Source organism: Ruditapes philippinarum, unplaced genomic scaffold, assembly GCF_026571515.1.
Source record: "Ruditapes philippinarum isolate M1 unplaced genomic scaffold, ASM2657151v2 ctg2249_1_1_1_1, whole genome shotgun sequence".
Lineage (NCBI taxonomy): Eukaryota > Metazoa > Mollusca > Bivalvia > Venerida > Veneridae > Ruditapes > Ruditapes philippinarum.
The window spans coordinates 14,758-42,378 of record NW_026854370.1 but is presented as its reverse complement, the minus strand read 5'-3'; the positions used below and the strand labels follow the sequence as shown (position 1 = coordinate 42,378).

The following is a 27,621-nucleotide window of genomic DNA, read 5'->3' as shown; positions in this document are numbered from 1 at the left end:
GATCTGAAATTGTCAACTAAATCTAACTGTAACAAAAAACCCCAAAGAGTAACAATAACTAAACTGTCCTTACCTTTTAAGTTTTAAGTGTACTTTAGGCCTACTTGAGTAGTTTTCTTTTTCTTTTATTCTTTCAGCAAGTGATGATATCTACAAATCATAAACATACAATAAGCTAGGTTTTATTTAGAAAACAAAACACTAACCCATTTATACGGTTATGATCTGTGAAATCTGATCCTTCTGTTTCCAGAATATTCTTAGCACGGTTTTTGACATAATAACGATGATATCCTATGTCTGTCCACCATATCTGTAACGTTTCACTGATTAAAAAATCCTTTGTTGCATGCTTAAATCGTCTGCATGTTCCAGTTTGACATATATAATTATTTACATTGCAATTACTTCCGTTGAAAACGGATGTTCACTTTTTGACTATTCAACAAAAAGATATTTTATACGCGAAAAGCATACCAGGGTGCAAACAACTAAATTTTATGAGTGTCATAGTTACTCCAGACAAGAAATTGATGTCCTATCGGGTTTAACGTTGAAAATAAGAATGAATCGAGAGAAAAAATGGCGTCCATTTTTATTTCATTTGATTTAGAAAATAGACCACGTGACCAGATTTTATACTGTTAAAAATACTGTTACCTATGTAACAGTACATAATTCTTAGTCACGTGGTACACTTGCATTAACAGTAAAAATAACTCCCAGAGGCCTATGGGAAATTAGCATTACGAAAAAAGTGAGGGGTAATAAAGACAGTTTATTTTACAAATATTTCAAAAATAGATTTAAAGATTATGCATACAACATAATTTTTTTCCATTATTAGACATTACAAAAATATGTCACTAGATATCGCTTCATACCCTTTAACATGTTTAAGAGTAAAATATAAATAGATCAATTAAGATTCTTTCAATATATGAACAAAGTATTACAAACAAAATTTCCAATGATTAAAACATAGGATGCCCTAACTTCTTGCTGCAACTAAAATGGAGAAATAAATACACCCATAAAGTTTAGAATACACTTAAAAAAATTATTCAAAATCTAAAGAATTAATTTGAATTTTTATTACATTACTTTTATTTTTATTAAGGATCTGCAAACTGATAATAAACTGAGAATAAACTTCAGATTTTTTTATGTAATAAGGCACTAAAATCAGTTGTGATATTTGGACATTAATAAGTCTTACATTTTCTTTAAACTAAAAAATGCATTGAATGACATATTAAACCCTATCAGGCACACTAGATTATTTCAATGGTAATAACTTTAAAAAAATAATATGGTTTAAAGATCAGTCAATTTCCTTCACAAATAATTCTCTTTTAGAATTTGGCACCAGTTCACATAGCATTTATGTATTATACCTCATTATCATGTTATTAAATAAATATATAAAGATTACCCTGCTTTGTTTACAACCTGTCACTGCCACTTATTTAATCATTTGAGACAGTTTGTGTTTAGCATTCTTCTTAAACCGTATGATAAGACAAATAATGCTTGGTTTTTTTATAACAAAGCTTTTTGAAAACTTTAAAATTTGACTCAATGAAAAACAAATCTGGAAAAAATTAAATGCTTAAGACAAAGCAGTTTTAACTCCTGGAATTTCTCATTTTCACGTATGAATGCTACCCAACTTCTATCTTAAATAAATAATCACAATACATACAAAATAGTTAAATAAACATCTATTATGCAAACAATACAGAAACTAAAAGTCAGCAAGGAATGTCAACTGTAACACTTGCACATTTTTAATTTTATGTGTTTTTTTTTCTAGCCATCATCAACATATAACGCAACACATACTAATGCTGTAAAAATAGATTAGGTAACAACCTTAAAAATTGCCTTATATATAAAGTACCATTATAGATTGCCTTCAAATTAATACAAATACAACTGTAATCAATACAAAGGTGACCTTAACAAGTTGATGTAGTACAGCTTATGTAACCCAAAACTCAAGAACTGTGGGGGTGTGGAAATGGGATAAGGTTTTAACTTCAGTTTATCCCTGCCCTACCTTGTAAATGCCATAGTTTTGTTTGGGCCCCAAATCATCAGAGGTTATGTCAAACAAAGCAAATATCATTAAGCAAGAAGTTTACCTTATGACTGCCTCTATAGGGGATGTGTATAGGGGAGGGGAAGCTGTGGCCATAAACCATTGGTCCAAAGTTGACGCAAATCTTTATTTAATTTTTAATATTTGTCAAATAGCAAGGAAGTGATTGTAGTAGTTTGATTTGGTCAAAGTAATGCTGGAATGTATTTTATCTTAATGCAGACCTTTCATCCACGCACCACTAGTATACATTTTTATTCCAATCCTTTTTATCATTAAAAGAAAAAAATATCAATATTAGGAGTTCTGAATGTAAAATGAATGATTAAAAATCAGGAATCTTTCCTACACGACTGTTGTATTTAATGAACATTACATCATGTGTATAATAATAACTGACAAATTTAATAAATGAAACTAAGCAACATGTAAAGCATTGTGTCTAGAACAATAATAGTTCCATTATTCATTGGAATATTCTAAATAAGTAATGACATTATGCTGTTCAATTTTTAAATAATCAATATATATTTAGTTATTGTATGGTCCAGCCACAACATATAAGGTCAAGAAACAGCTTGACCTTTTTTATAAAACATTACCTTTATAACAACACATTACTCAAAGTTTAACTTTCAAAATATCAACAAAAACACAATATTATTCAAATTGCACAATTTTTCTTGCAACAGTTGATTTTATACATATTTTATACATTTATTCCAACATCTTATTCATGTAAACAAATAGGACTATTCTGTAATTTTGTGTACTAATTTAGAGAAACTGTTTAATTTAGTTGATATTTTTATATGACATATGGGTAGATATGTATTGCAATTCATGGTATATACATATGTATGGACTGAAATGTATTTGGATATGCAATACAAAATGTATTTGGATATGCAATACAAAATGTATTTGGATATGCAATACAAAATGTATTTGGATATGCAATACAAAATGTATTTGGATACGCAATACAAAATGTATTTGGATACGCAATACAAAATGTATTTGGATATGCAATACAAAATGTTGGGATAACAAAATAATTTAAGTTTAGTCATAAAACCAGTACAAAAAAATATGCATATACACATCATTTTCTGTTAAATAAAATCACCCATTTCCAAGTACCAGACAGAAATAGAAAAATAGTTTCAAATATCTAAAAAGTATCTTAAACTTCAAAATCAGCCTTCATAAATAATAAAAGGAAACATGCTTAAAATTATTTTAAAAAATAATTATTAAATTACTGTAAATTCAGCTAAACAATGGCACTTCAAACAAAACATGGTTGAATGAATTAGATTCGTATGAAAATGAAAATTCATCATTTTTAATTAACTATTTTTTTATTTTATTTATTTGATGAAATGTCTGCTGATAAACTACCTTATACCAAAAATGTATACCTTTATACCAACAATAATTCACTAGATAAATATGATGATATCTGCACATACATTCAACATTTTTGTGATTTTACAAAATATTAACACTGTGTAAGATTTTATAATTTTGTTAACAGAATGCAAAACTTATATGCAACAAGTTTGTTAATAAACAATATAAGTTCATGAAAATATCAATAATTCAGATGCCTGTATCTCATCTTAACTGTATTACCTCCCTCTAACAAATTCAAATACAATGTATATTTTGCATTAATTTTTGACAATTTGTTAAACATCATGATAAGTTGAAAACAACTTTTTCTATATATCATTAAGAATCAAATTTTTTAAGAATGTCCATTTATGTAAATTATGATAATTTTAAATTATTATGTGTCTCTAATAGTGGTTAATTCCTGCTCTTCTTCCAAAAGAACTACCAGTTTTGAAATAACACTTTGCATTCATACTGCTTTTACCTAAAGTGTGTAGGGTTTAAAATGTAACATATCATCTATGTGTGTACTCAAAAGATATTTATTTTACATTTAAAAGAGTTTGTAAAGCAATTAACAATACTTTCAAATATCAAATTTGAGGATAATAAACAAGTTTTAAAATAAAAATCTCTCTAAAACTTTTAACACAAAGACATAATTATTATCAATTATTTTTAAAACTGAACAGTTGAAGCCTTGTATACAAGATGTACATGTAGATTCTACACAAACTGCACTGAACATTTCGTGCCCTGCATACAAAATCCTACTGGAACTGTAATGAAAATGTCATGCCCTGCATACCATATGTAGATCCTACAGAAACTGCACTGAACATTTCATGCCCTGCATACAAGATGCAAATCCTATTGGAACTGAACAGCTGCACTCAATTTCCTCTGAAACCCTTGTGTATTCACCTCCGGAAATAGTTCTTCTAAAATCACATCAAATACTGTGTACCAAAAATGCCTGAAAATAAAATGAACCAACTTACAAGTACTGAATACTAGTATCTCAGAATTAAAGCTTCATTTACAGAAATCTATAATATATTTCACCAAGTGATGGAAGGTTCGTTGAAGAACAAGCATACAACTTGTAAAACAGCACAGTTTATCAATTTTGTCTAGCTATTACTTATCATGGCTTATGCCTTAAATTTTTATGGTGAAACAGCCTATGACTTTCATATTTTGAAAAAAATCTCACACATGAGTAACCAATAGAAAATTAGAAATATTTTACAAAACTTTAAAAACATTCGCTTTTTTTTTTTTGTATTTAACATCACACCAACACAGTATAGGTCATATGGCGACTTTCCAGCTTTACTGGTGGAAGAAGACCTCAAGTGCCCTTCCATGCATTATTTCAGGCACAAGCAAGCACCTTTGTAGAACCACCGATGTTCCTTTAGCTAGCTAGCTTTCTCTCATGAAGAATCTAAAGATAATAGTGTGGCTCGAACCTACAGAGAAGAGAGGCAAGTGGTTTGAAGTCAACTAGGTAAAAACATTCACTTTCTATTCAGATGATATCAATTTTGCCATATGCAGGACTGTTTTTATATATCATATACAATTTGCTTTCAAAGGGACAATAAAAATGTGAACAAGTATGTGTGCAAGTAAACATACAAACATCTGCTCTCACTGTTGATTTAACATGGCCAGGCTTACACTAACGTTTAATAAAATGCATCAAAATTTGATAAATTTAAATTTCATCGACATTGTGATGTCATGATTTGATGACGTCATTAAGCAGAGGGCATGATTTACCTCACAATAATCAGTCTAAATTGTTTATTCTTTCTCTCCCCACAACCCCCCCCCCCCTAAACAAGGCTGATGTATATTTATCTGTTACAATAACCAAACATACAGGAATATATATACCTTAGAATTAATATTTAGCTTCACTGAGACAGCCAAACCCTTGTCTTAAAATATCTGAGAAAAATCTCAAATCTTAAGTTGAGAATTTTAGTGAAAGCCAAACTGAGAAAAATCTCAATCTTAGGTTCTGAGTTGACAAAAATCTCAAATTTGAGCTGAGATTTTGACTTTGAGAACATAAGCGAAAGCCAGGCAAATATGACCAAGTCAGTCATACAATTATAGTTAAACAGAAAAAAAAATGGTTGCTACGGAAATACCTGTTAAGTTTCTCATACTTTAATGACTCTATGACATCTTTCAAAGCCTCGTCAAATTCTTCATGTCCAACAAATATTTGAAGTATACCTGCAATAAATGATATGCTTAACATAGCATACTTGTATACTGTGTAAAAACTTTTAAATAACCTACAAATAAAGTACAAACATTGCATGTAACAGTGGCAAGACTTTCCTTTTCTCAAATGTCGCGGGTAATTATAATTGTTATACAAAAAAAAGCTTTCATTAAAATAGATTCTTATGCTCAGTCTAAATAAATATGAGTTGGAATCAGAAAATCACTGATAAGAATGTATCATCAAATCACATGAAAACTCTGATACAAGTTAAATAACATAATTATCATTTTCATTCATGGAAAAATATATTTGTTTACAACTGGCACGAGCAGTTTGAAGATTATACAACTTCAGTGTTTTGATGACAAAAGCATCAGGTCAGAAGACATCGCAAGTTACTATTGATATACATATGAATAGTTAAGGTACTGTTTTATAATAAGAGTGTACAGTGTGAGGCATAAGACCAACTTATATATCTGTAATCTCTTATCATTCACAGTGTTATTCTTTATCCCTTCCTTGATTACTTAATTCACAGTGTAGCGTAATCTTACTTTGTGTGTTTGTTTACCCTTGCCACTGGTTGGGCATTGTAATCTTATAGAGGTGCTAAAGGGGTACATATGCATATTTTTTAATTGCGCCACCACACTTGGTGATGACGTGCAGAATGTTAACCCAGTTCTAGACTTTAATTTGTATGTAATGTCAGGGTGATCTAAAGTTGGCGCTGGTATTCTTTAAGAACTACATAGTACTGTTGTTCAAAATTTTATGTAACCTTTATTGTTCAATGTATCTAGAAAATATATGAGCTCTATGTAAACATATTTTGCAATGTACTTTTTTTTTTTTGGCAATTCCAGGTTTAATCCAATCTGATTAAAATTAGCTCTAAATAATGCTCAGCTTTTAGATCTAAACCATGACCAAATATGAAATCATTTCTAGTGACCTTTCACACAGCCAATCATCGGTGAGCTTTCATAATTTTGAAAGCGATGTGGTTTCTAATTTTAACCCTGGGATTAAACCAATACTGAATAGGTAATTTTCAAGATTTCAAGAACAAACATGGCGTTGTCCATATAGCCAACTGGCAACAGGTAAACTGGCAAAAAAATCTTGCCCATTAAAAATTTACTCTATTATCTTATGTAAAATTGTTAAAATTACTTTAAACATTTTTTTCCTAATAAAAATCAACAGTTTGTTTAACTACCATGGAGAGCGAAACAGATACGGTTGTCATCAGATCTACATAAAAAAAATAAGTAGATCTGACCTTTAGTCAGATTGAGGCTTAATCAATGAAACAATTCCTCGTACTTATCAATCAGTCAACATTTAATCCTAACGTAAGACTTCCTTTTGCGATTCTCTAGCACTCAAATATCTATAGGTAGATTAGTATATAGGCTAACTGACATCATGTTATACCTGGTAAAAATTCAGCCAGACACCTGGTGGCTTGTTGTTTAAGCTGTTCTTTCTGTAGATCTGTATAATGTCTACTTTCCTCTGTAGACAGTTTTCCATTTGGCCAAATAGTCTCACTAAGTGTCTTGAGGTAGAAAATGTTCATCTCCGTAGAAGTTAAAAAATCTACTTTTTCTTCCAAAAACCTGAAAATATAGAAACATTCCAAGCTATAGTTTGAATATATACATGTATATAGGGTTATTGTATAAGTGTAGTTTATTGAATGAGTTGAAATAAAATCATATTATGTGAGTGAGCCTCTGGCCAGCATAATATTGTTTTATTCAACAAGTTCAATATATTTTGAATTGAATCTACACAAATATAATATTCTATTTATCACAAATATAAAATAAGAATGATAAACTGTTAAAAAAAGTCATATTTCATTGACGCACCTATAACTCAGTACACTATTGCTACCTGTATACATGTCACATATATAACAGTATCATCACTGTACAATATGGCTTCCTGTATACATGTCCCGTATATAACAGTATCAACACTGTACTATATGGCTTCCTGTATACATGTCCCATATATAACAGTATCAACACTGTACAATATGGCTTCCTGTATACATGTCACATATATAACAGTATCAACACTGTACAATATGTCTTCCTGTGTACATGTCGCATATATAACAGTATCAACACTGTACAATATGGCTTCCTGTATACATGTCACATATATAACAGTATCAACACTGTACAATATGTCTTCCTGTGTACATGTCACATATATAACAGTATCAACACTGTACAATATGGCCTCCTGTAAACATGTCACATATATAACAGTATCAACACTGTACAATATGGCTTCCTGTATACATGTCACATACATATATAACAGTATCATCACTGTACACTATGGCTTCCTGTGTACATGTCACATATATAACAGTATCAACACTGTACACTATGGCTTCCTGTGTACATGTCACATATATAACAGTATCAACACCACACAATATAGCTTCCTGTGTACATGTCACATATATAACAGTATCAACACCACACAATATAGCTTCCTGTGTACATGTCACATATATAACAGTATCAACACCACACAATATAGCTTCCTGTGTACATGTCACATATATAACAGTATCATCACTGTACACTATGACTTCCTGTGTACATGTTGCATATATAACAGTATCATCACTGTTTGAACTATGGTTTCCTGTGTACAGGTCACAAATATAATAGTATCATCACTGTACACTTTGGCGTCATGTGTACATATCACATATATAACAGTATCATCACTGTACACTATGGCTACCTGTGTACATGTTGCATATATAACAGTATCATCACTGTACACTATGGCTCCCTGTGTACAGGTCACATATATAACAGTATCATCACTGTACAATATGGCTTCCTGTGTACATGTCACATATATTACAGTATCGACACTGTACACTATGTCTTCCTGTGTACATGTCGCATATATAACAGTATCATCACTGTACAATATGGCTCCCTGTGTACAGGTCACATATATAACAGTATCATCACTGTACAAGATGGCTCCCTGTGTACAGGTCACATATATAACAGTATCATCACTGTACAAGATGGCTCCCTGTGTACAGGTCACATATATAACAGTATCATCACTGTACAATATGGCTCCCTGTGTACAGGTCACATATATAACAGTATCATCACTGTACAAGATGGCTCCCTGTGTACAGGTCACATATATAACAGTATCATCACTGTACAAGATGGCTCCCTGTGTACAGGTCACATATATAACAGTATCATCACTGTACAATATGGCTCCCTGTGTACAGGTCACATATATAACAGTATCATCACTGTACAAGATGGCTCCCTGTGAACAGGTCACATATATAACAGTATCATCACTGTACACTATGGCTACATGTGAATATGTCACATATATAACAGTATCAACACCGTACAATATGGCTACCTGTGTACATGTCACATATATAACAGTATCAACACCGTACAACATAGCTTCCTGTGTACATGTCATATATATAACAGTATCAACACTGTACTCTAAGACTTAATTCAGAACTCCTTATTGTACAATATAATAGATTATAACATTTATTAATTTAATATCCAAAATATAAATTGTTGCAAACCAAACTATGATAAGGGTTGTCATTTTACCTGTTTAAACCTTTCCCTATAAGAACACTAGCTGCCTGTTTCACATTTTCTCTACACATCCAGTGGTCTTGTCGCTGTAGAACTTCTGTGAGAATACCTAATACTGCATCACTGAGGGGTGTCTCTAACTCATTCAAGTGACTTAAAGCTGAAACAAGTTAACAAAATACGACGTATAAGATACATAGAGGATATTGAATGAGTGTAAGTTCAATACTGAATTTATTGCACAAGTTGAATAAAATTATATTATGCGAGCCTCTGGCGAGCATATTTTTTTATTCAACGAGTGCAATATATTCAGTAATGAACTTACACGAATTTGATATTCTATTTATCACATACCCAAAATAAAGATCGTTTAAAGTGATATAAGAGTCATTTTTTAACATTAACTTTAACATTTAGTGCTTTTTTACACTATGTTTGTATAACGCTAATGACGTCATGTCAACATATTATATGCATGGCCGTGCAATACCATATTTATGTAGTCGTAAAATCGGCATGGGTGTGTGATAAATATAGTTATTCTATCACCATGACAAAGATTTTGTTTTGCTTAAGTTGTCTTCAAGTGATCTCCCCTTTTCCAGAATTTCCTTTTTTTCTATGTACTGTAACCAACAAATATTTTATCTAATATTCATCTTAGTTTTTATGACAAATCCAACAGACACAAAAGAAATAAGTTGGAATTAACTGAAACTTTTTAAGACAACCTTTTGCTGTTTTTTTTTTTTTTTTTTTTTTTTTTTTTTTAAAATAATGATACAAATTTATCAAAGACCTGTCATATACTATTTAGTAGGTGAGATTACTCACCAAACATCAAAGCTCTGGTAATAAGTAATATATGTGATAAGTTTTAAAAATTTCAATGCTCAAGTCTATTTTCAGATCTTGTGACCTTGTTCTAAAAAGATCTTCTTTAAAAATTTCATTTTCAAAATCTATTTTTAACCCTTCTGACTTAGATTTCTAGAATACTCCAGCCATATGTTATGAAGTTTCAATCTGTTTATAATCTAGGACAGTTCTATCAACCTTGCCCAAAGTAGATCAGATGATATTCCATTTGAAACAATTGTAAATGATAAATAACAATCAGTGATCACATAAATTGTATGATGACAGCATATTTAGCAGTTATATAGAGGGGTGATTGACCAGTTGGTTCCCGTATATGTCACAGCTACATGTACTTTGTAGCATGTTTTAACTACTGAAAAGCAGAGGACACAAAAATCATTAACAGCCAAAAACGCTTTTTTTATTCAAGGGCCATAACTCAGTCACCTTAATTCAGCTTACAGATAAAACAAAGGAATACCTACCACTAGAGTGAGGGGTATTTTTAGCTGAATGTGCAACATGACTAGTAGCATCTATTTTATGTGGAGAGTGGGTCATGTGACTCGAGTTGTTTCCCTGCTCATCTTGCCATGTAATCACACTGGTTCCTGGTTGATATGAAAAAGAAGGAAATAATAGTTATATACATATGATATTAACATCATTTAGTGTTAATAATATGAAATTCTACCTTTATTCTGCTTAATTGGGGACAAGCTTCCATTTTTAGGATAATCAAAATTAGGGGTGTGGATCGTCCGGTAAGTGACGATCCGATCTGATCCACAATTCAGCACATGCGATTCACAAATCGAACCACGAATCTTTTGGTTATCAAGACACCCATAAAAACATGAACATTAGTTTTGAAAACATGTTAATTTTTCTTAAAACAATACTAAACATTAATTTAATTATTCATTAAACATATTATATGCAATGCAAATATAAACTAGGTTGAAAAAGAGTCGCCCCAATATAAAATTCCACCAGCAAAATTTACTTTCAATGAAAATGAGGAAAAAGCAGTTTGTAAAACATGCCATGGCAAATTGACTTATATAGAGGTGGTACAACAAACTTGTCTAATCACATGAAAAGACAAGTATTTCCAAAAATTGGAAGTAAATTTTGCTGGTGGGATTTTTATATTGGTGCGACTCTTTTTCAGCCAATACATGTACTATAATGTCACACTGACGTATTAACTTGCGTTTTTCCTAAAAATAAAACAGTCTTCAATACATGTCACTTCATTATAGATCTATACATAGCAACTAAAAATATCTATTTATTTTCATTTAAAAACAAGTGCTCAATAAAGATAAAGTGATTCCTTTTTCGAAACTAATGACTTCCTAGCTTAGCATCATGGTGCATGTTTGTTTACTTCCTGTCTTTAAAGAGCAAATTGTATTTAGGTAATCGTTGCATAATTCATACGCAAATTGATTTTTTTTTACATTTAAAGTGTAAAAAACAGCGAATGTATAATAAACAAATAAAATTACAATCCACGATCTCTGGACTGACGAATATTCGTACTCGATTTTTCATTTTGATTCGTGATTATCCGAGTACTTTTGTTAGTAATACACAATATAAATGTAAGGCTGGTAATTTGAAGTCAACAACCTTAAAAAGTTGTATAGGGGCTCAACTTTTTGAGAAGACAAGGATTTAACACAGGTGACACTGTGACCTTAACCTGTCCTTTGTGGCATAACCTCAAAATCAAAAGCATTTGCCATTGATTATATTCTTAAAAAGTTCTATTAGCCTACTAGGCTTATTTCCCCCTATGTTATTAACCAAACTTATCCTAGTTCTCACAATATAATACAAACCTAGGGTTGTATCCAAGCCACCTGTTTCATCTTGTAGAGTATTTGATTCTTGTTCAATAAATTTCTCAAACACATTTTCAACCTTATGTGTGGACATCTGTAATATAAAATTATATTTCAATGTTCATAGAAAGTGAAATACAAAACTATATTTCACTGTTTCATATATAGTAGAGACCTGCAAACTCAGTTCTCGACTTTTCCATTCAAGGGCCATAACTCACCCAAAAATCATTCAACCAGAACTTGGGATATCCAAGCACTCCTGTGTAGAATCATTCAAACTGCATAAGTGGTATCAAAAAAGAAAAATCATTAAAGGGCCATAACTCTGACAAAATTATTGAATAGTTTAGGCAATACAGTTTAGGAGAAGAAAATGTTTAAAATATGTTTACTAAATAAGTCTACATAAACAAAGTGACCAAAAGTGGGGCATTCTTTTATCTGAGGGTCATGATCTGCCATAAACATGTATCTAAGTTCTGGATATTGTTACACATGTATTCCAAAAATAATTTGAAATGTGTTTTCTTATACATGTACAAGACTTAATAATGATGCAAATAAATTCCTTGAACTACGTGTGTATAAATTTTATTTATGCATTTTGTTTTTTATGGCATATTTCTTGAGACAAATATCATTACTTCAAAAAGACAGTCAACAGTAACACCGCTATGATGACTTTATTCTTGAATTACTTTTTACTGCACAGCTTGCGCATGGTCATTGAACGTCTGACATCATCCTATTTACGAGTGCTTTTTCTTTTCCCCCCTTCTTTAAAAAAACTTGCTAGTTTTTTTTTTTTAACTTGTTATCAATAACATAACATAATTACAACTTTGTTATATAAGTTGCTGATAGGATATATAGGAGAATTTAGCCTTGCTGACATAATTATAACCCTCCAATAGCGCCTTGGGTAATATTTATCTTATTCAGGTTATATATATGCTCACGTTTACCCCGTCAAAAACTTGTAATATAAAATAAGCCTCATTATTGCTGTAATGTTTTGTCTTTTAGAATGAGTCATCATCATAACAATTATATTTCTTTGTGACTGACATGAATATCCTGGTACCTTGTTAATATCTTCTTCATAATCCAGATCTATATCATCAGTGTCCTCTGTAGGCTTGTCACCTGGGGTATCATCCTTCTCATCACGCTGATTTATAGGGGGGATAATCCTTGGTAACTGTTGAGGTAGACTTGGCAGGCCTTCGACTATCTTGTCAAACACTCCAGACATTGTCTTCACTAAACGCTGAAAATAAAATCCACTCACTTTCATTATTTTATGTTTTAATTTGGTGTTTGCCTCTAAGTCACACAGACAATGTATTTATCATTATCAAATAAACCATGGTGCAGAAGTGTTATAAAGCCATTTAATATAAAGGATATTACACAAGTGTAACAACACTTTGACGTGACGTCATTTGCGCTATATAGAAACATAGCGTTAAAGCACGCTAATGTTAGCTTTACACTATGGGCGCGTCATTGAAAAATTACTAATTTTAACAGTTTACTGTACACATATGTGATAAATAGAATATTATATTCATGTAGATTCAATACTAAATTTATTGAACGAGTTAAATAAAACAGTATTATGCTCGCCAGAGGCTCATATAATATGATTTTATTCAACTCGTTCAATAAATTTAGTATTAAACTATACTCATTCAATATCCTCTTTTTATTATGATCATGTGACTATTTAGTATTTGATAAAACATATTATACATCTATAACCAGGAGTGTAGCTAGAGCTTGAAGATTTATACGCAAAGTGAGGCACGAAGTGCCGAGAGGGGAAGCGTGCGGGAGGGGGTGTCCCCCACCCGCTGGTGGGTTTTTGGGGGGTCTCCCCCGGAAAATTTTGAAAAATTAGATGTCAATTGGCGGGCTGTGGCATGTCTTGAAGCACCTTTTGCACGTAAAGCATGAAGCATTTTCAAGTCATTTTTTCCCCATAAATTGATAAACATATAGCTGCTCGTTTTACTTTTTAACTTATTTCATTATAACTTCGAACAGATTTGTGAAGAAAAAAGGCAGTGTACGCCTTGTAGTTTTCTTATTTTACACGTGCATATAAACATACACAAAAATTTTCCATGTGAAAGTTGATTAAGGATGCAAATCATGAAATTGGTTTATGTATGACTAACCGTTCAATTGTAAAAAACATTTAACCAGATAACAAGTTTCTTTAGCATTTCTCATCAAATCAGTTTGGTAAGAATGGCTTTTCTCTTAAGCCTTCAGTCTTATTTATCCAAGTGTATGTATTATTTCCAAATAACAAGAAAAAATATACTCTGAGAACACTTCTATTCCATCGTAAGAAAGTAGGGAAATAACTAGATACAACGAGATATTAAATGGTCTAATGATCATTGAAGCTGTTTCGACCACTCCATAAGTCTCCTCAGGCGGTGATGAAATAGTAACAGTCTTTATTACTCATAGATATATTTTGTTGCCCACAAAGAATTATGGCCTCAATGATGGCTGCTAACGCCTCCCTGTTCTTTTGTACTTTCTGCCCTTAGGCCGTTGATCCGAACTCGACCACATTTTGCTCTTCCTTCCAGATGCGTACAAAGTGGTCGGCTCTTGTGATGGAATTCATGTGTTCTTTTGAGTGAGTGTGCCCATCAACGACTTTTCTTGCGTTGCTCAAATCAATCAACGGACGAGCAACAATCACATTTTCAGCCGCATTAAAGGCAAAACATGGGGCACAAAATACCCCATCAAATAAAGGGATGTACTATAATGAGATTGGTGCTTCTCTTGCTCAAACACAAAGTTCGGCAATCGCCTACTTGTTGCCTTTTTTCGAGTTCTCTGAGAGGTGCAATCCAACCTGCATGTGGCTCGAACCGTTCGGTGAGAACAACTTTTTTTTTAGAATCTGGCTTTCTTAGTTGGCTTCTGATATCAATACTTCCGATATCCAGGAATCGTGCTCCCAGGGAGCTCCTAGCGGTTCTCGAGGGGAGAAGAAGCAGGGGGAGACAGTAAACAGAAATGAAGATCTAAATCTATAGAGATAAAATCATTAAAATTTAGATTTTCTCAACTTTTTTTTTTACCTTCGGATTTCTTTATACCCAATTGCAAAGTGCAATTTGAAATTATGTATTTCAAAGTGAATACATATTTTCTTTTTATTAATTAATTAATTACATAATAAATACTAAAATAGCCATACTTAAAATTTATTGAATAGGTTGCTCGCAAAATTTCTTATTTTAGTGGTCCATATTTTATAAAGTTGTTCATATTTTATAAAGTGGCCAATTGAATTTTAGCATATTGTGCATATTCATAGATTTTATATCCTAGGCATATGATACATGTACATTATTGCACTTGTCACTGAATCTAAATGTTAGTATTATGCATATGTACCTCTGATTACAAGTGAAAATTTATTTGGTTTATATACTTCTTGTAAAACAAAGCCCATGTCAAGCAAACATTATTATAGAAATATGTTATATGACATTTAAATATTATTATAGAAATATGTTATATGACTTTTAAATAATATTATAGAAATATGTCTTCTGATGTTTAAATAGTATTATCAAAATATGTTATATAATGTTTAAAAATTATAACAGTACGCCAACGTTTTTCTGCCAATGAAATCGCTCTATTTTGTTTAAATTTTGCCAAAATATTTACCATACAGTGCTGTAACTCAACTGTATTTATTAAATTTTTATGTTACATGAGCGGATTTAATGGTCTCTGCCTATTTACATAGGGCTAATTGTAAGTCGGTTATTATAAGGTTTATATACAGTGTTTTAAGAAACTAATTTTCTCGCTTTACTTTGTTCACTCGAAAATTTATTTCTTAAAACTCTGTAAATAACATATAAGCTATACTTATGAAAATTATAAAGTCTATTGCTATAGGGTCATTCATTTAGTAATTACAACTTTAGGATTCAAGTGTAATGAAGGCATGTTAATTTATGTTCAATTTATCAAATTCATTGAATCTTATTAGATCAGGCAAGCGTTTCACTACAGGTTCTAAGTTTTATGTAAATTTGGACTCAAATATGCACCATTTTAACATTACTAAGGGCCATAACTCAAATATGCAATATCAGATTTTAATTTTTTATAAGCATCATTTTTCTTACATAGCCGAAATTTTATCTTGCATGGGGAGTGCTAAATGAGTCGCGTGCCATACAGCAAAGTCATTTTAGAGCATTTTATCAATGAACTGCTTAGGATGACCTCATTTCGCCGTTCTTATTTAAGTAGTTATTTGTAAATTCATAAGCTATAGTAAGAAAATAGTTATGGATGAAATGACATTTATTTCCATGAACAAATATCTACAAACCATTATTAAACCATTATAATCATAAATATGAAATATGGCAGAATATGCCAGAAAAAATATATGACATATGTTTGCAGATCATATCTGAATATCTGTCCCTCGGGAACCTGCCCAATGAGTGGGTCCCCGAGGGACAGATATTCCGGTCCGAACCACAACATATGACAGATATTATTATTCTTTTTACAATGAACACTCATGCTAATATTCATTACAATCCATGAAAATTGGGCAAAATCTTACATGTAGGTATGGATGTGATGGAAAAAAAGACAGACAGACGGATCATCAGGGAATAGAATAATTGAACTTGCATAAATCACATGTGTCAAACCTGATCTATTCTAGGTCCGGTATTCTCAGGAACTTTTCTAACAAATGCTATATGGCCATCCCCGCAGTAGCCAAGAAACTGTTTTAATTCCTCTCCATTACATATATCTTCTTTTCCAACCAGTGACTGAAAACAAATAAAGTAAGCTCTTTGATTTTGGAAAGAATTACATTATTACTTGCCCCTCACTGCTGTGGGTTGGAATCCCGACAGGGACTTTGGTGGATTCTTTCATGTGATAAAGCTTTCCAGCTAGGTTACGGAATGTCAGTGGTTCTACTCAGGTGCCTGTTTGTGCCTGAAATAATGCATGGAAGGGCACCTGAGGTCTTCCTCCACCAGTAAAGCTGGAATGTCGCGATATGACCTATACTGTGTCGATTTGACGACGTAAAACCCAAAACAAACAAAAACATTATTACTGATAAAATTGCTGATGTGGGAAAGTTATAAAAAACTAGTATAAGTCTGAATTTTTGGGAAACTGCATGAATTTATTCTATTGGGAATAGGCCTACAATTTCCTACAATTTATAGGCCTCTGTTATAAAATGGGGGAAAAAAACCTGCATTAGAAAATGGATAAGTAGACTGAATATACTGTCTGATTTTATGTGGCAGACTATCACACAATGATTGTATTCATCAAGCCTTTCACTGTATTGATTTTATACACTGAACTTGCCTAGTAAACTCTATTATTCATTAAAGCAGCAATCTGATTAAAATCTATGTGACTTCTATATACATTACTTCTATCATCTAAATGTAATCATGTAAAAGCCTATTTTATGTCGACCATTCAAGCATGAGACGTGCAAGCAACATATCAAATTACAGGAATATAACAATGCTCATGACTTTTGTGCACTTATTAAACAACAAAACATAAAATTCAGTATATAATGTTTGGTATATATTTTTTGAGCTTGATTGCAGAACAAGTTCTTTGAACTTATATTTTAATAATTACTTTTGAGTCCGCTTCCTGGAACCAGCCAGTACTGGTGCCAAATGAAGAAACATGGTTGTGACCCAATTAGGGCTTGAACACACGATACTTGCATATTATAATTTTTAGCAACTTGTCCAATATATTCAGTATTGAACTTACACTCATTCAATATCCTCTATTTATTCAAATACTTGCCCCTCACCACTGTGGGTTCGAATCCCAACAGGGACTTTGGGTTCTTTCATGTGAGGAAGCTATCCAGTTAATTTACAGAATGTCAGTGGCTATTCTCAGGTTCGTGCCTGAGATAATGCACGGATGGGCACCTGAGGTATTCCTCCACCAGTAAAGTTGGAAGGTAGCCAAATGACCTATACTGTGTCGGTGTGACGTAAAACCCAATCAAACAAACAAACAATTTATTCAAGTGCTGACAAAAAGGCCTTCAATTCCTACAAGGGGTCAGTCAAGAACAGAAAGAAATAAACTTACAGTCAAGAAAGTTTCTAACAATTCTTTGCGGCTATCTACAGTATCCTTCCCCATGTTTCCAAATGGCAAAGACGGGAGAATTTTCTTCGGTCCCTTCACATCTAAAAAATATATCAAACTGTGTGACGTAATTATATATCAAATATTTAAAGAGTCTTCAAGCAAATTTTTAAAATTGTAAAAATAAATTTTAAAATTCCAAGATATTTCATTGATAATTTCACAATTCCTACAAAATTTACCATGATGGTGTTATTTTTCTATTACATTTCACCTACATGTGCAATTAATATTAAGATATTAGTAAAAAATACATGTGTATGTAAAATGTAACATACCCCCCCCCCCTTTCTCCCAGAAAAATAGTACCGGTCCTGACAACCACACATAAAATTTCTTTATCTATGTAATTTAATAACCAAATTACTTATATAATTATTTACTAGGTACATGTAAATCATTAACCCTTTAATTATGTATATCATGGAAATGAATATTTCACAAAAAAAACCATCTAAAAATGAAACAATATACACACAAAAAATAAATTCTCTGTTCTAAAATCAATAAGTAAAAGCAAACAATAATGTTAAGGTGTTTTCGGGAGTTTTCATATAGACATTATAATCGGCAAAATTAAAACGAGAACGGTGACCCAAATTTTTTTTTCACTTAAAATGTTTCTGTTATCATATTCTAACAGTTAACATGCCAAGTTAAAAGAAATTCTATTAAACAGTTTTAATTTTGCCTATATGTCTTTATGAAAAGTCCCTCAAACGTCTTCAAGTTATAATAATACAAGTTATAATACATGTACCTGTAACCTATCATGCTATTATAAATGTACATATGTAACAGGCAAAGATTTTATTTTATTGTATAATACCTTTCATGCTTTTCTTATAGACTGGATTATCTTCAAGCCTTGACTGTAGATTTATAAACTCTTTGAATCTTCTCTTTACAGTACCAGACTTATATACCAATTCTCCAACATCAGACTGGTACAGGGCCTCATACTGAAATAAATTATATTAGACTGGTACAAGGCCTCATACTGAAATAAATTATATATCAGAGTGATACAGGGCCTCATACTCAAACAAATTATATCAGACTGGTACAGGCCTCATACTGAAATAATTATATATCAGAGTGATACAGGGCCTCATACTCAAACAAATTATATCAGACTGGTACAGGCCTCATACTGAAATAATTATATATCAGAGTGATACAGGGCCTCATATTGAAATAAATTATATATCAGACTGATACAGGGCCTCGTACTGAAATAAATAATATATCAGACTGATACAGGGCCTCATACTGAAATAATTATATATCAGAGTGATACAGGGCCTCATACTCAAACAAATTATATTAGACTGATACAGGGCCTTATACTGAAATAAATTATATCAGACTGGTACAGGGCCTCATATTGATATAAATTATGTATCAGACTGGTAAAGGGCCTCATACTGAAATAAATTATATCAGACTGATACAGGGCCTCATACTGAAATAAATTATATCAGACTGATACAGGGCCTCATACTGAAATAAATTATATCAGACTGATACAGGCCTCATACTGAAATAAATTATATCAGAGTGATACAGGGCCTCATATTGAAATAAATTATATATCAGACTGATACAGGGCCTCGTACTGAAATAAATTATATATCAGACTGATACAGGGCCTCATACTGAAATAAATTATATATCAGACTGATACAGGGCCTCGTACTGAAATAAATTATATATCAGACTGATACAGGGCCTCATACTGAAATAAATTATATATCAGACTGATACAAGGCCTCGTACTGAAATAAATTATATATCAGACTGATACAGGGCCTCATACTGAAATAAATTATATCAGACTGGTACAGGGCCTCATACTGAAATAAATTATATCAGACTGATAGAGGGCCTCATACTGAAATAAATTATATATCAGACTGATACAGGGCCTCGTACTGAAATAAATTATATCAGACTGGTACAGGGCCTCATACTGAAATAAATTATATCAGACTGGTACAGGGCCTCATACTGAAATAAATTATATCAGACTGATACAGGGCCTCATACTGAAATAAATTATATATCAGACTGATACAGGGCCTCGTACTGAAATAAATTATATCAGACTGGTACAGGGCCTCATACTGAAATGAATTATATCAGACTGATAGAGGGCCTCATACTGAAATAAATTATATATCAGACTGATACAGGGCCTCGTACTGAAATAAATTATATCAGACTGGTACAGGGCCTCATACTGAAATAAATTATATCAGACTGGTACAGGGCCTCATACTGAAACAAATTATATCAGACTGGTACAGGGCCTCATATTGAAATAAATTATGTATCAGACTGGTACAGGGCCTCATACTGAAACAAATTATATATCAGACTGATACAGGGCCTCATACTGAAATAAATTATATTAGACTGATACAGGGCCTCATACTGAAATAAATTATATTAGACTGGTACAGGGCCTTATACTGAAATAAATTATATTTGACTGGTACAGGGACTCATACTGAAATGAATTATTTTAGACTGGTACAGGGACTCAAACTGAAATAAATTATATTAGACTGATACAGGGCCTCATACTGAAATAAATTATATATCAGACTGATACAGGGCCTCATACTGAAATAAATTATATATCAGACTGATACAGGGCCTCATACTGAAATAAATTATATCAGACTGGTACAGGGCCTCATACTGAAATAAATTATATCAGACTGATACAGGGCCTCGTACTGAAATAAATTATATCAGACTGGTACAGGGCCTCATACTGAAATAAATTATATCAGACTGGTACAGGGCCTCATATTGAAATAAATTATATATCAGACTGATACAGGGCCTCGTACTGAAATAAATTATATCAGACTGGTACAGGGCCTCATACTGAAATAAATTATATCAGACTTGTACAGGGCCTCATATTATATATCAGACTGATACAGGGCCTCATACTGAAATAAATTATATTTGACTGGTACAGGGACTCATACTGAAATGAATTATTTTAGACTGGTACAGGGACTCAAACTGAAATAAATTATATTAGACTGATACAGGGCCTCATACTGAAATAAATTATATCAGACTTGTACAGGGCCTCATATTATATATCAGACTGATACAGGGCCTCATACTGAAATAAATTATATCAGACTGATACAGGGCCTCATACTGAAATGAATTATATCAGACTGATACAGGGCCTCATACTGAAATAAATTATATTAGACTGATACAGGGCCTTATACAGAAATAAATTATATTAGACTGGTACAGGGCCTCATACTAAAATGAATTATATTAGACTGACACAGGGCCGATGTTGAAAATGATTTTTTTTTACTACCCTGAAAGGTTTAAATTGATTATGAAGCTATCTATTAAACAGATTTATTTGAACTTTGGCAGGATTGTTGAAGTTATCATTATTCTGTCATGAAATTTAAACTTTTAGTTTTGTCTAGAAAAGTGTGTTTGTTTTTCTTTTTTTAAATTAAAATTTTGAATCTGTCTCCCAAATAATTGACAGCTACACAATTGGCATGAAGCAAATGGAATCATAGCTACTAAATGACTCACTGGCTCAAGGTAGAGAATTGGTGTATTATTTCCTCAAACATTTTGTGAGCTATGCTACAGATACGATATCATTTGTCTAAATAATATTTTCTTTTTGCTAAACTTCTTGTTTCTTCTTCTGTATGAATGTTTATTACCCTTCCAGATTTTCCCCCCTTTTTGATTGGATATAATTTGAACCGCCAATAGAAATTGATATTACCAAGCCTGACAGGTAATATATACATCAAATATTCCCTTTGGGTACCCCACGTTGTAAGAATATGCACTGTGACGATGCGCGTATGGTTCAATGTTGCGCTCCGGTGACGTCATTTTGCGATGAAGGGGATCATCTTATTTCGACGTTTAATTTCAAACAGCATTGATTTATTTTTAAATCATCTTACTCCACAGGGGAAGGGTAATAAAATTATTGTTTTAAATTTTGGAGTGACATATGTGGATATGGGCTCGGATGATATAAAATCTTGGCAGGTAATATATTTACATAAATTACTCCAAAACCAAAATAACATATTATATATATATACAGGTATATATATATCCAGAGACACATGGTTCAGGTCCCGCCTGTGGTACTCGATTTTTCTGTGTATAATTTCCTGTTAATGACTTTCTTTCTTTCATTTATATTCATTCATAGGCAGTAGTGCCCTTATAAAATTAATTAATGTTATTTATATGTATAATAAGAAAAAACTGTGTATGTGACTGAGTCAGCCTACTGCTATAATAATACAGCTCAGCCCTCAAAACATCACAATAAAGTTAAAAATAACTTAAATACATAAGGTCAATTAGCATGAAGAAAAGGCAGCGGCCGCTGTGGTGTAGTGGTTAACATATTGGACCGGCAATCCAGAGACCACTGGTTCAAGTTCCGGCTGAGGCCTGCAGATTTTTCGCGTGATTTTTCTATAAATATAGAATTATAGCTCAAGATATATTTATAAACATATGTCTGACTTTTTTCAAAGATGCCAAAGGATTTTTTTAAAAATATTATAAATAAGATCACCTCACCTCAACATTGTACAATGTGTATTCACCAAAGCTGCCAACCTCCTTCGCCTTTTCTGTAGATGTTATTCTGACGTCCTGAAATACAGATGGCCTTTGTACTGGCCATTGCATGTCATCTGACACTGGGGTTAAATCACCTTGTGAATGAGATCTTTTAATGTCATTTTTACTCTTATTTTTCATATCTGATGATACTGCTGATTCTAGAGTAGGAGACAAACTTTTAAAACTTGGCCTCTTAAACGGGAAAGATGGAAAAAGGGGAATTTTTAATGATGGGAATATGTTAGATGATGATTTATTGTCTAAGCCACTGGGAGATTCTAGGACATTGTCATTAACAGGTAGTTCTGAAGATGATGTACTGTCTTTTTTGCTAAGGTTAGAACCTTTGAGAGAACTAGAATTTTCTGGTTTCAAAGCAGAATTTTCATCTTTCTGAATCAAAGATGGTTCATGCAATTCATTAGGGATAGACTGTTGCATGTCCACATCACTTTCATGTTTTTCACTGGAGGCAAAAGTAGCACTATCCTTTGATGAAGTACTGGATACAGAATTGAAAGACTGTAAGGAAAGACGTTCTGGGTCCTCACTAATGTCAAAGAAAACTGGAGTTCTACCAAGAGAGCATGAATGTGGTCTTGGTGGGATACGGTCTTTGTCAGCTGAACAAAGTCTGTTACATTCATTGCACAATCCCTCTGAAACCGAATGAAGCTCAATGTCCTCCTTCCATTTTACACTAAAAGAATCATCTTTAACTTTATCACTTGTTCCATCGTCTTGCTTATCTGATATAACATCAGGGATGTGTTCAGACTCAGCAATAGAATTTGAGACTATTCTTTGACTTAAAATTGATTGCACTTTCTTGGTTTCACTTTCTGAAACAGTAATTAAAGGAATACTTTCTATGCTTGCACAAATCTCCTCGTCTGAAGTAATTTTTATTATTCTTTCATGAAGGAATGTTGTATCACTTAAAAGATCCATCACCTTTTGAAGCACATTGCAAGTTAATATCTCTTTCAAGGCACAAAAAAGTGCTTTGGAATCATGCATATCTTCTCTCAACAAATGAACCAACAACATTTCAATTATTGATTTCTGATAAGCATGCTCTGCTTCAGCACTTTTCCCCGGGGCAAAAATGAAATTCTTTTTTATACCCCATAGCTTTTCTTCCACATTTTTAAATAAAACTAAAATTTTTTTGAAGGGGGAAAATAAACCGATACTACCAAAACAGTGTTAAAATTTTTTCACAAAAACTTCTTCGCCCCCCGGGCTTTTTTTTTGGGCACCTTAAAGCATAACCTCTGCCTCTTTAACAAACGCACAATATTTTTAAAATTTAAAAAACAATATAAATTTTTTCAAAAAAACTGTTTTTTATTTGCCCCAAATTTAAAAACCTATTTTTTTAAAAAAATTAACGGGAAATTGGCAAAATATATTTATTTTTTTTCAGTAAAATGTTTTCTCTTTTACTAAAAAAAAATTTTTTGTCCCCAAATTTCAAATAAAACCCCTTTTTAAAATAAAAACAATTATTTTTTGTATTTGAAAAAAAATTTTCCCACGGTCGAAAATTCTTTACCCTTTCGAGATAAAAATTTCCAATGGGGGTTTTTGGTAGGGCATTTTTAATCCTTTTTTTCCCTCAATAAAATCTTTAAAATTCACATTTTTTAAAACCCTCTTTTTTCGTTTTAATAAATTTTTTGTGCTTTTCCTCATTGTTATTTCTTTCAGATTTTTGTTAAAAATTTTTTAAAAAAATAACTTTTTTTTAAGAAAAAATACAGGATAAATTTTGATGGGGAAATTTTTGTTTTGCCCCTTTAAAATATATTTGGGAAAAACTGTAAAAAGAGGGGGAAATTAAAATTTTACAGTGCCCTTTGATTTACACGAAAAAAAACCAAAAAACTTCTTGTTAAGCTTAGAATAACGCCCACAAAAATCGAACAAATAATAACTTTCTGAAACTGCGTGAATTTTCTGTGGTGTGCAAACACATCTTTAAGAAGATGAAATAAATTTAAAACCATTTTCAGTTAAAATCATTCTACAAATCCGTCTAAAACACTAAAAATCTGAAATATTCGCTATTTCCTAATTTATTTTTTTCCAGCATCCGCCATTTTGAATTTAGTCTGATCATGTGACTTGCCCTTCAAAATGAAAGACTATTCGTTCTCAATATTATTCGAATCAATTCATGAGTGTAGGAAATTGTTATTAAACATGATATATGCATGCATATATAACAGTCCAATTCATGATATTTCTTTGAAAAAACATTAATATGACAATAATTTCTTCCCAGCTTTAATCAATATAATTAATTTGAATAAATAAGTTAGTATTAAGATTTTATTTGCTTCCAAGCGGTACCATTAAAATACGCAACGGAGATTTTTTGGCGCAACGGACGCAACGGGCGCAACGGAGTGCAACATTTAAAATGTGGCGATAAGATACGATTAGCAATGCATTTTTTAAAATTAATATCAGTATGTGTTGAATAAAATAATATTTTGAATTTATAGAAATCATATAAAAACAATATTTTCTATATTATGACGCGACGGAGATTTATTTTTTTCAAAACTAGCAAACAAAGTACTTTTTATTGAATATCCAATAGTATATGCTAAATAAGTCATAAGTTGAAATTACAGAATCAACTTTTAAGTCTTTTCGAAGAAAAAAGGGGAATATAGAAATGGGCTCCGTCCGTCTGTCCGTCACACTTTCGTGTCCGGTCCATAACTTTGTCATTTATCAAAGGAATTTGTTTGAAATAATTGGCACAAATGTTTGGTTATGATAAGACGATTGTGACATTGCTAACAACGCAGACCCCTATCTTCCAGGGTCAATGGTCGCAACTTGCTCATTCAAGTGTCAACATTGTCTATTTGGGGTTATATGTCGTGTTCCAGGTCTCCTAAACTTTTCGTAATCTTTGAAGGATTTTTGTAAATACTTGCCACAATTGTTCACAACCAATGAGACGATGTGTCATGCGCAACAATTCGGTCACTTACCTCCAAGGTCAAGGTCATTTGGAGGTAAAGTTAAAAAAAATCTTTTTATTTGGGGATATATTTTTGACCTGCCCCTAACTTTTTTCATAATCAAAAAAATTTTGAAAAAATTTTGGCACAAAAATACACTAAAAAGGGGAATTGTATCCCGCAAACACCTGCCCCCAAACCCCAAAAGGTCAAGGTCACAATTAAGGAAAAAAAATTTTAAACAAAATTTTTTTTAAAATTAGGGTTTATATTGTGTCAATCTAGAATTGATTCATATTTAAAAAGGGATTTTAAAATTAAATTTTGGCCAAAAGAAAAATAAAAATTTGGAACTTTTTAAAAACACCTGCCCCCCTTTACCCCCAAGGCCCAAGGTCACCAATTAGGGGTTTAAAAGGGTTTAAAAAAGAGTCTGTTATTTTAGTATTTTAGTGTCCCGTCCAAAAAATTTCTTAAATTAGATAAAAGGGATAGTCCCCAATAAATAAAAATGAAAATTTTATGCGTAACACCCGGGGTTCCCTCCCTTTCCAAGGTAAAGGGTCACACTAAAAGGTAAAAAGTTTACATATTTCCTGTTAAAAGGGGTATATTTTTGTTCCCCGGGTTCAATAACTTTTTTATAGATAAAAGGGGTTTTAAAAAAAAACCCAATGCCAAACAATCAAAATAATACATAAAATTTAAAAAAATTGGGGCCCATGTAGTGTAATTTAAAATTTTAAATTTTGATTGTTGTTTTTTCCATTTTTTTCGCGTGTGCCCTTTAACCCATTAATAATTTTTCTTTCCCCTTAAATGAAAATCAAACAAAATAAGGGGTTTTTTCAAAACCTGAAAACATGAAATTTTTAGATATGTCCCCAAACTTTTTTAATAAAAATTTTTACTGTAAATAACCCCTTGTTTTTAAAAATTATGGATGTGTCACAGGGTATAATTAATAATACACTCCTGGCGTATGTTCGTCAATTTAATATAATACGAAGAAAAAGCCTGAAAACATAAATACAATGTACATGATTAAAATACTAAAATATTAACAATAAAGTTGATTAAAATGTACATAAAATATACCAATACAAGAATTGAGCGATGCAAATAAGAATAAATTTCAAGTAAATGAATAAAATGAAAATAATCTTACCACAGCGCCTCCATACAAAAAAATAAATAACTGAATAATAAGTTATTTCCTATCAAAAAATCTATTAAAAAATTATAGAATCAATGTAAGTACAACTGTATCTACACTCGTAAGAGAATAAAGTTGAAGTGAGCTGGAGAGCTATGAAAAAAACGCAGTCTAAATTAGCAAACAAAACCAGCGTAAGAATTATTTTAATAACTTGCAATTTTCATTTTGAAAGAAAAACATGTTGTTTTTTTTTTCTTAAGGAATTACCATAATCATGTTTCATATAGAATGAAATTTAGGTAAATAACCTTAACATTGATTTAAAACAAATAGTGGCTATTTATTTTCTCGGTTACTATATATAATACCAGAAGGAATAGTACTCACTAATCTGTAAAATACCCTTCATAACTGGATGAAAGAAAAGAAATCTACGTCTTCACTACGAAACATAATTATCTCTCTATG

At 31.8% G+C, this 27,621-nt stretch overlaps 1 protein-coding gene across 1 annotated transcript; it reads right to left on the bottom strand.

Moving 5' to 3' along the window:
- Window positions 1–3,843: 3,843 nt before the first annotated feature.
- On the bottom strand, window positions 3,844–24,104 carry LOC132739995 (sorting nexin-19-like). Its single transcript, XM_060727846.1, has 11 exons — window positions 22,966–24,104; window positions 19,175–19,307; window positions 18,286–18,386; window positions 16,839–16,964; window positions 13,199–13,384; window positions 12,109–12,205; window positions 10,744–10,869; window positions 9,407–9,554; window positions 7,197–7,381; window positions 5,671–5,758; window positions 3,844–4,481 (listed from the first exon to the last, which is right to left on the bottom strand). The coding sequence occupies exons 1-11, from the start codon at window positions 24,058–24,060 to the stop codon at window positions 4,376–4,378; spliced, it is 2,391 nt and encodes a 796-aa protein (XP_060583829.1). The 5' UTR covers window positions 24,061–24,104; the 3' UTR covers window positions 3,844–4,375.
- Between the last annotated feature and the right edge of the window lie 3,517 nt (window positions 24,105–27,621).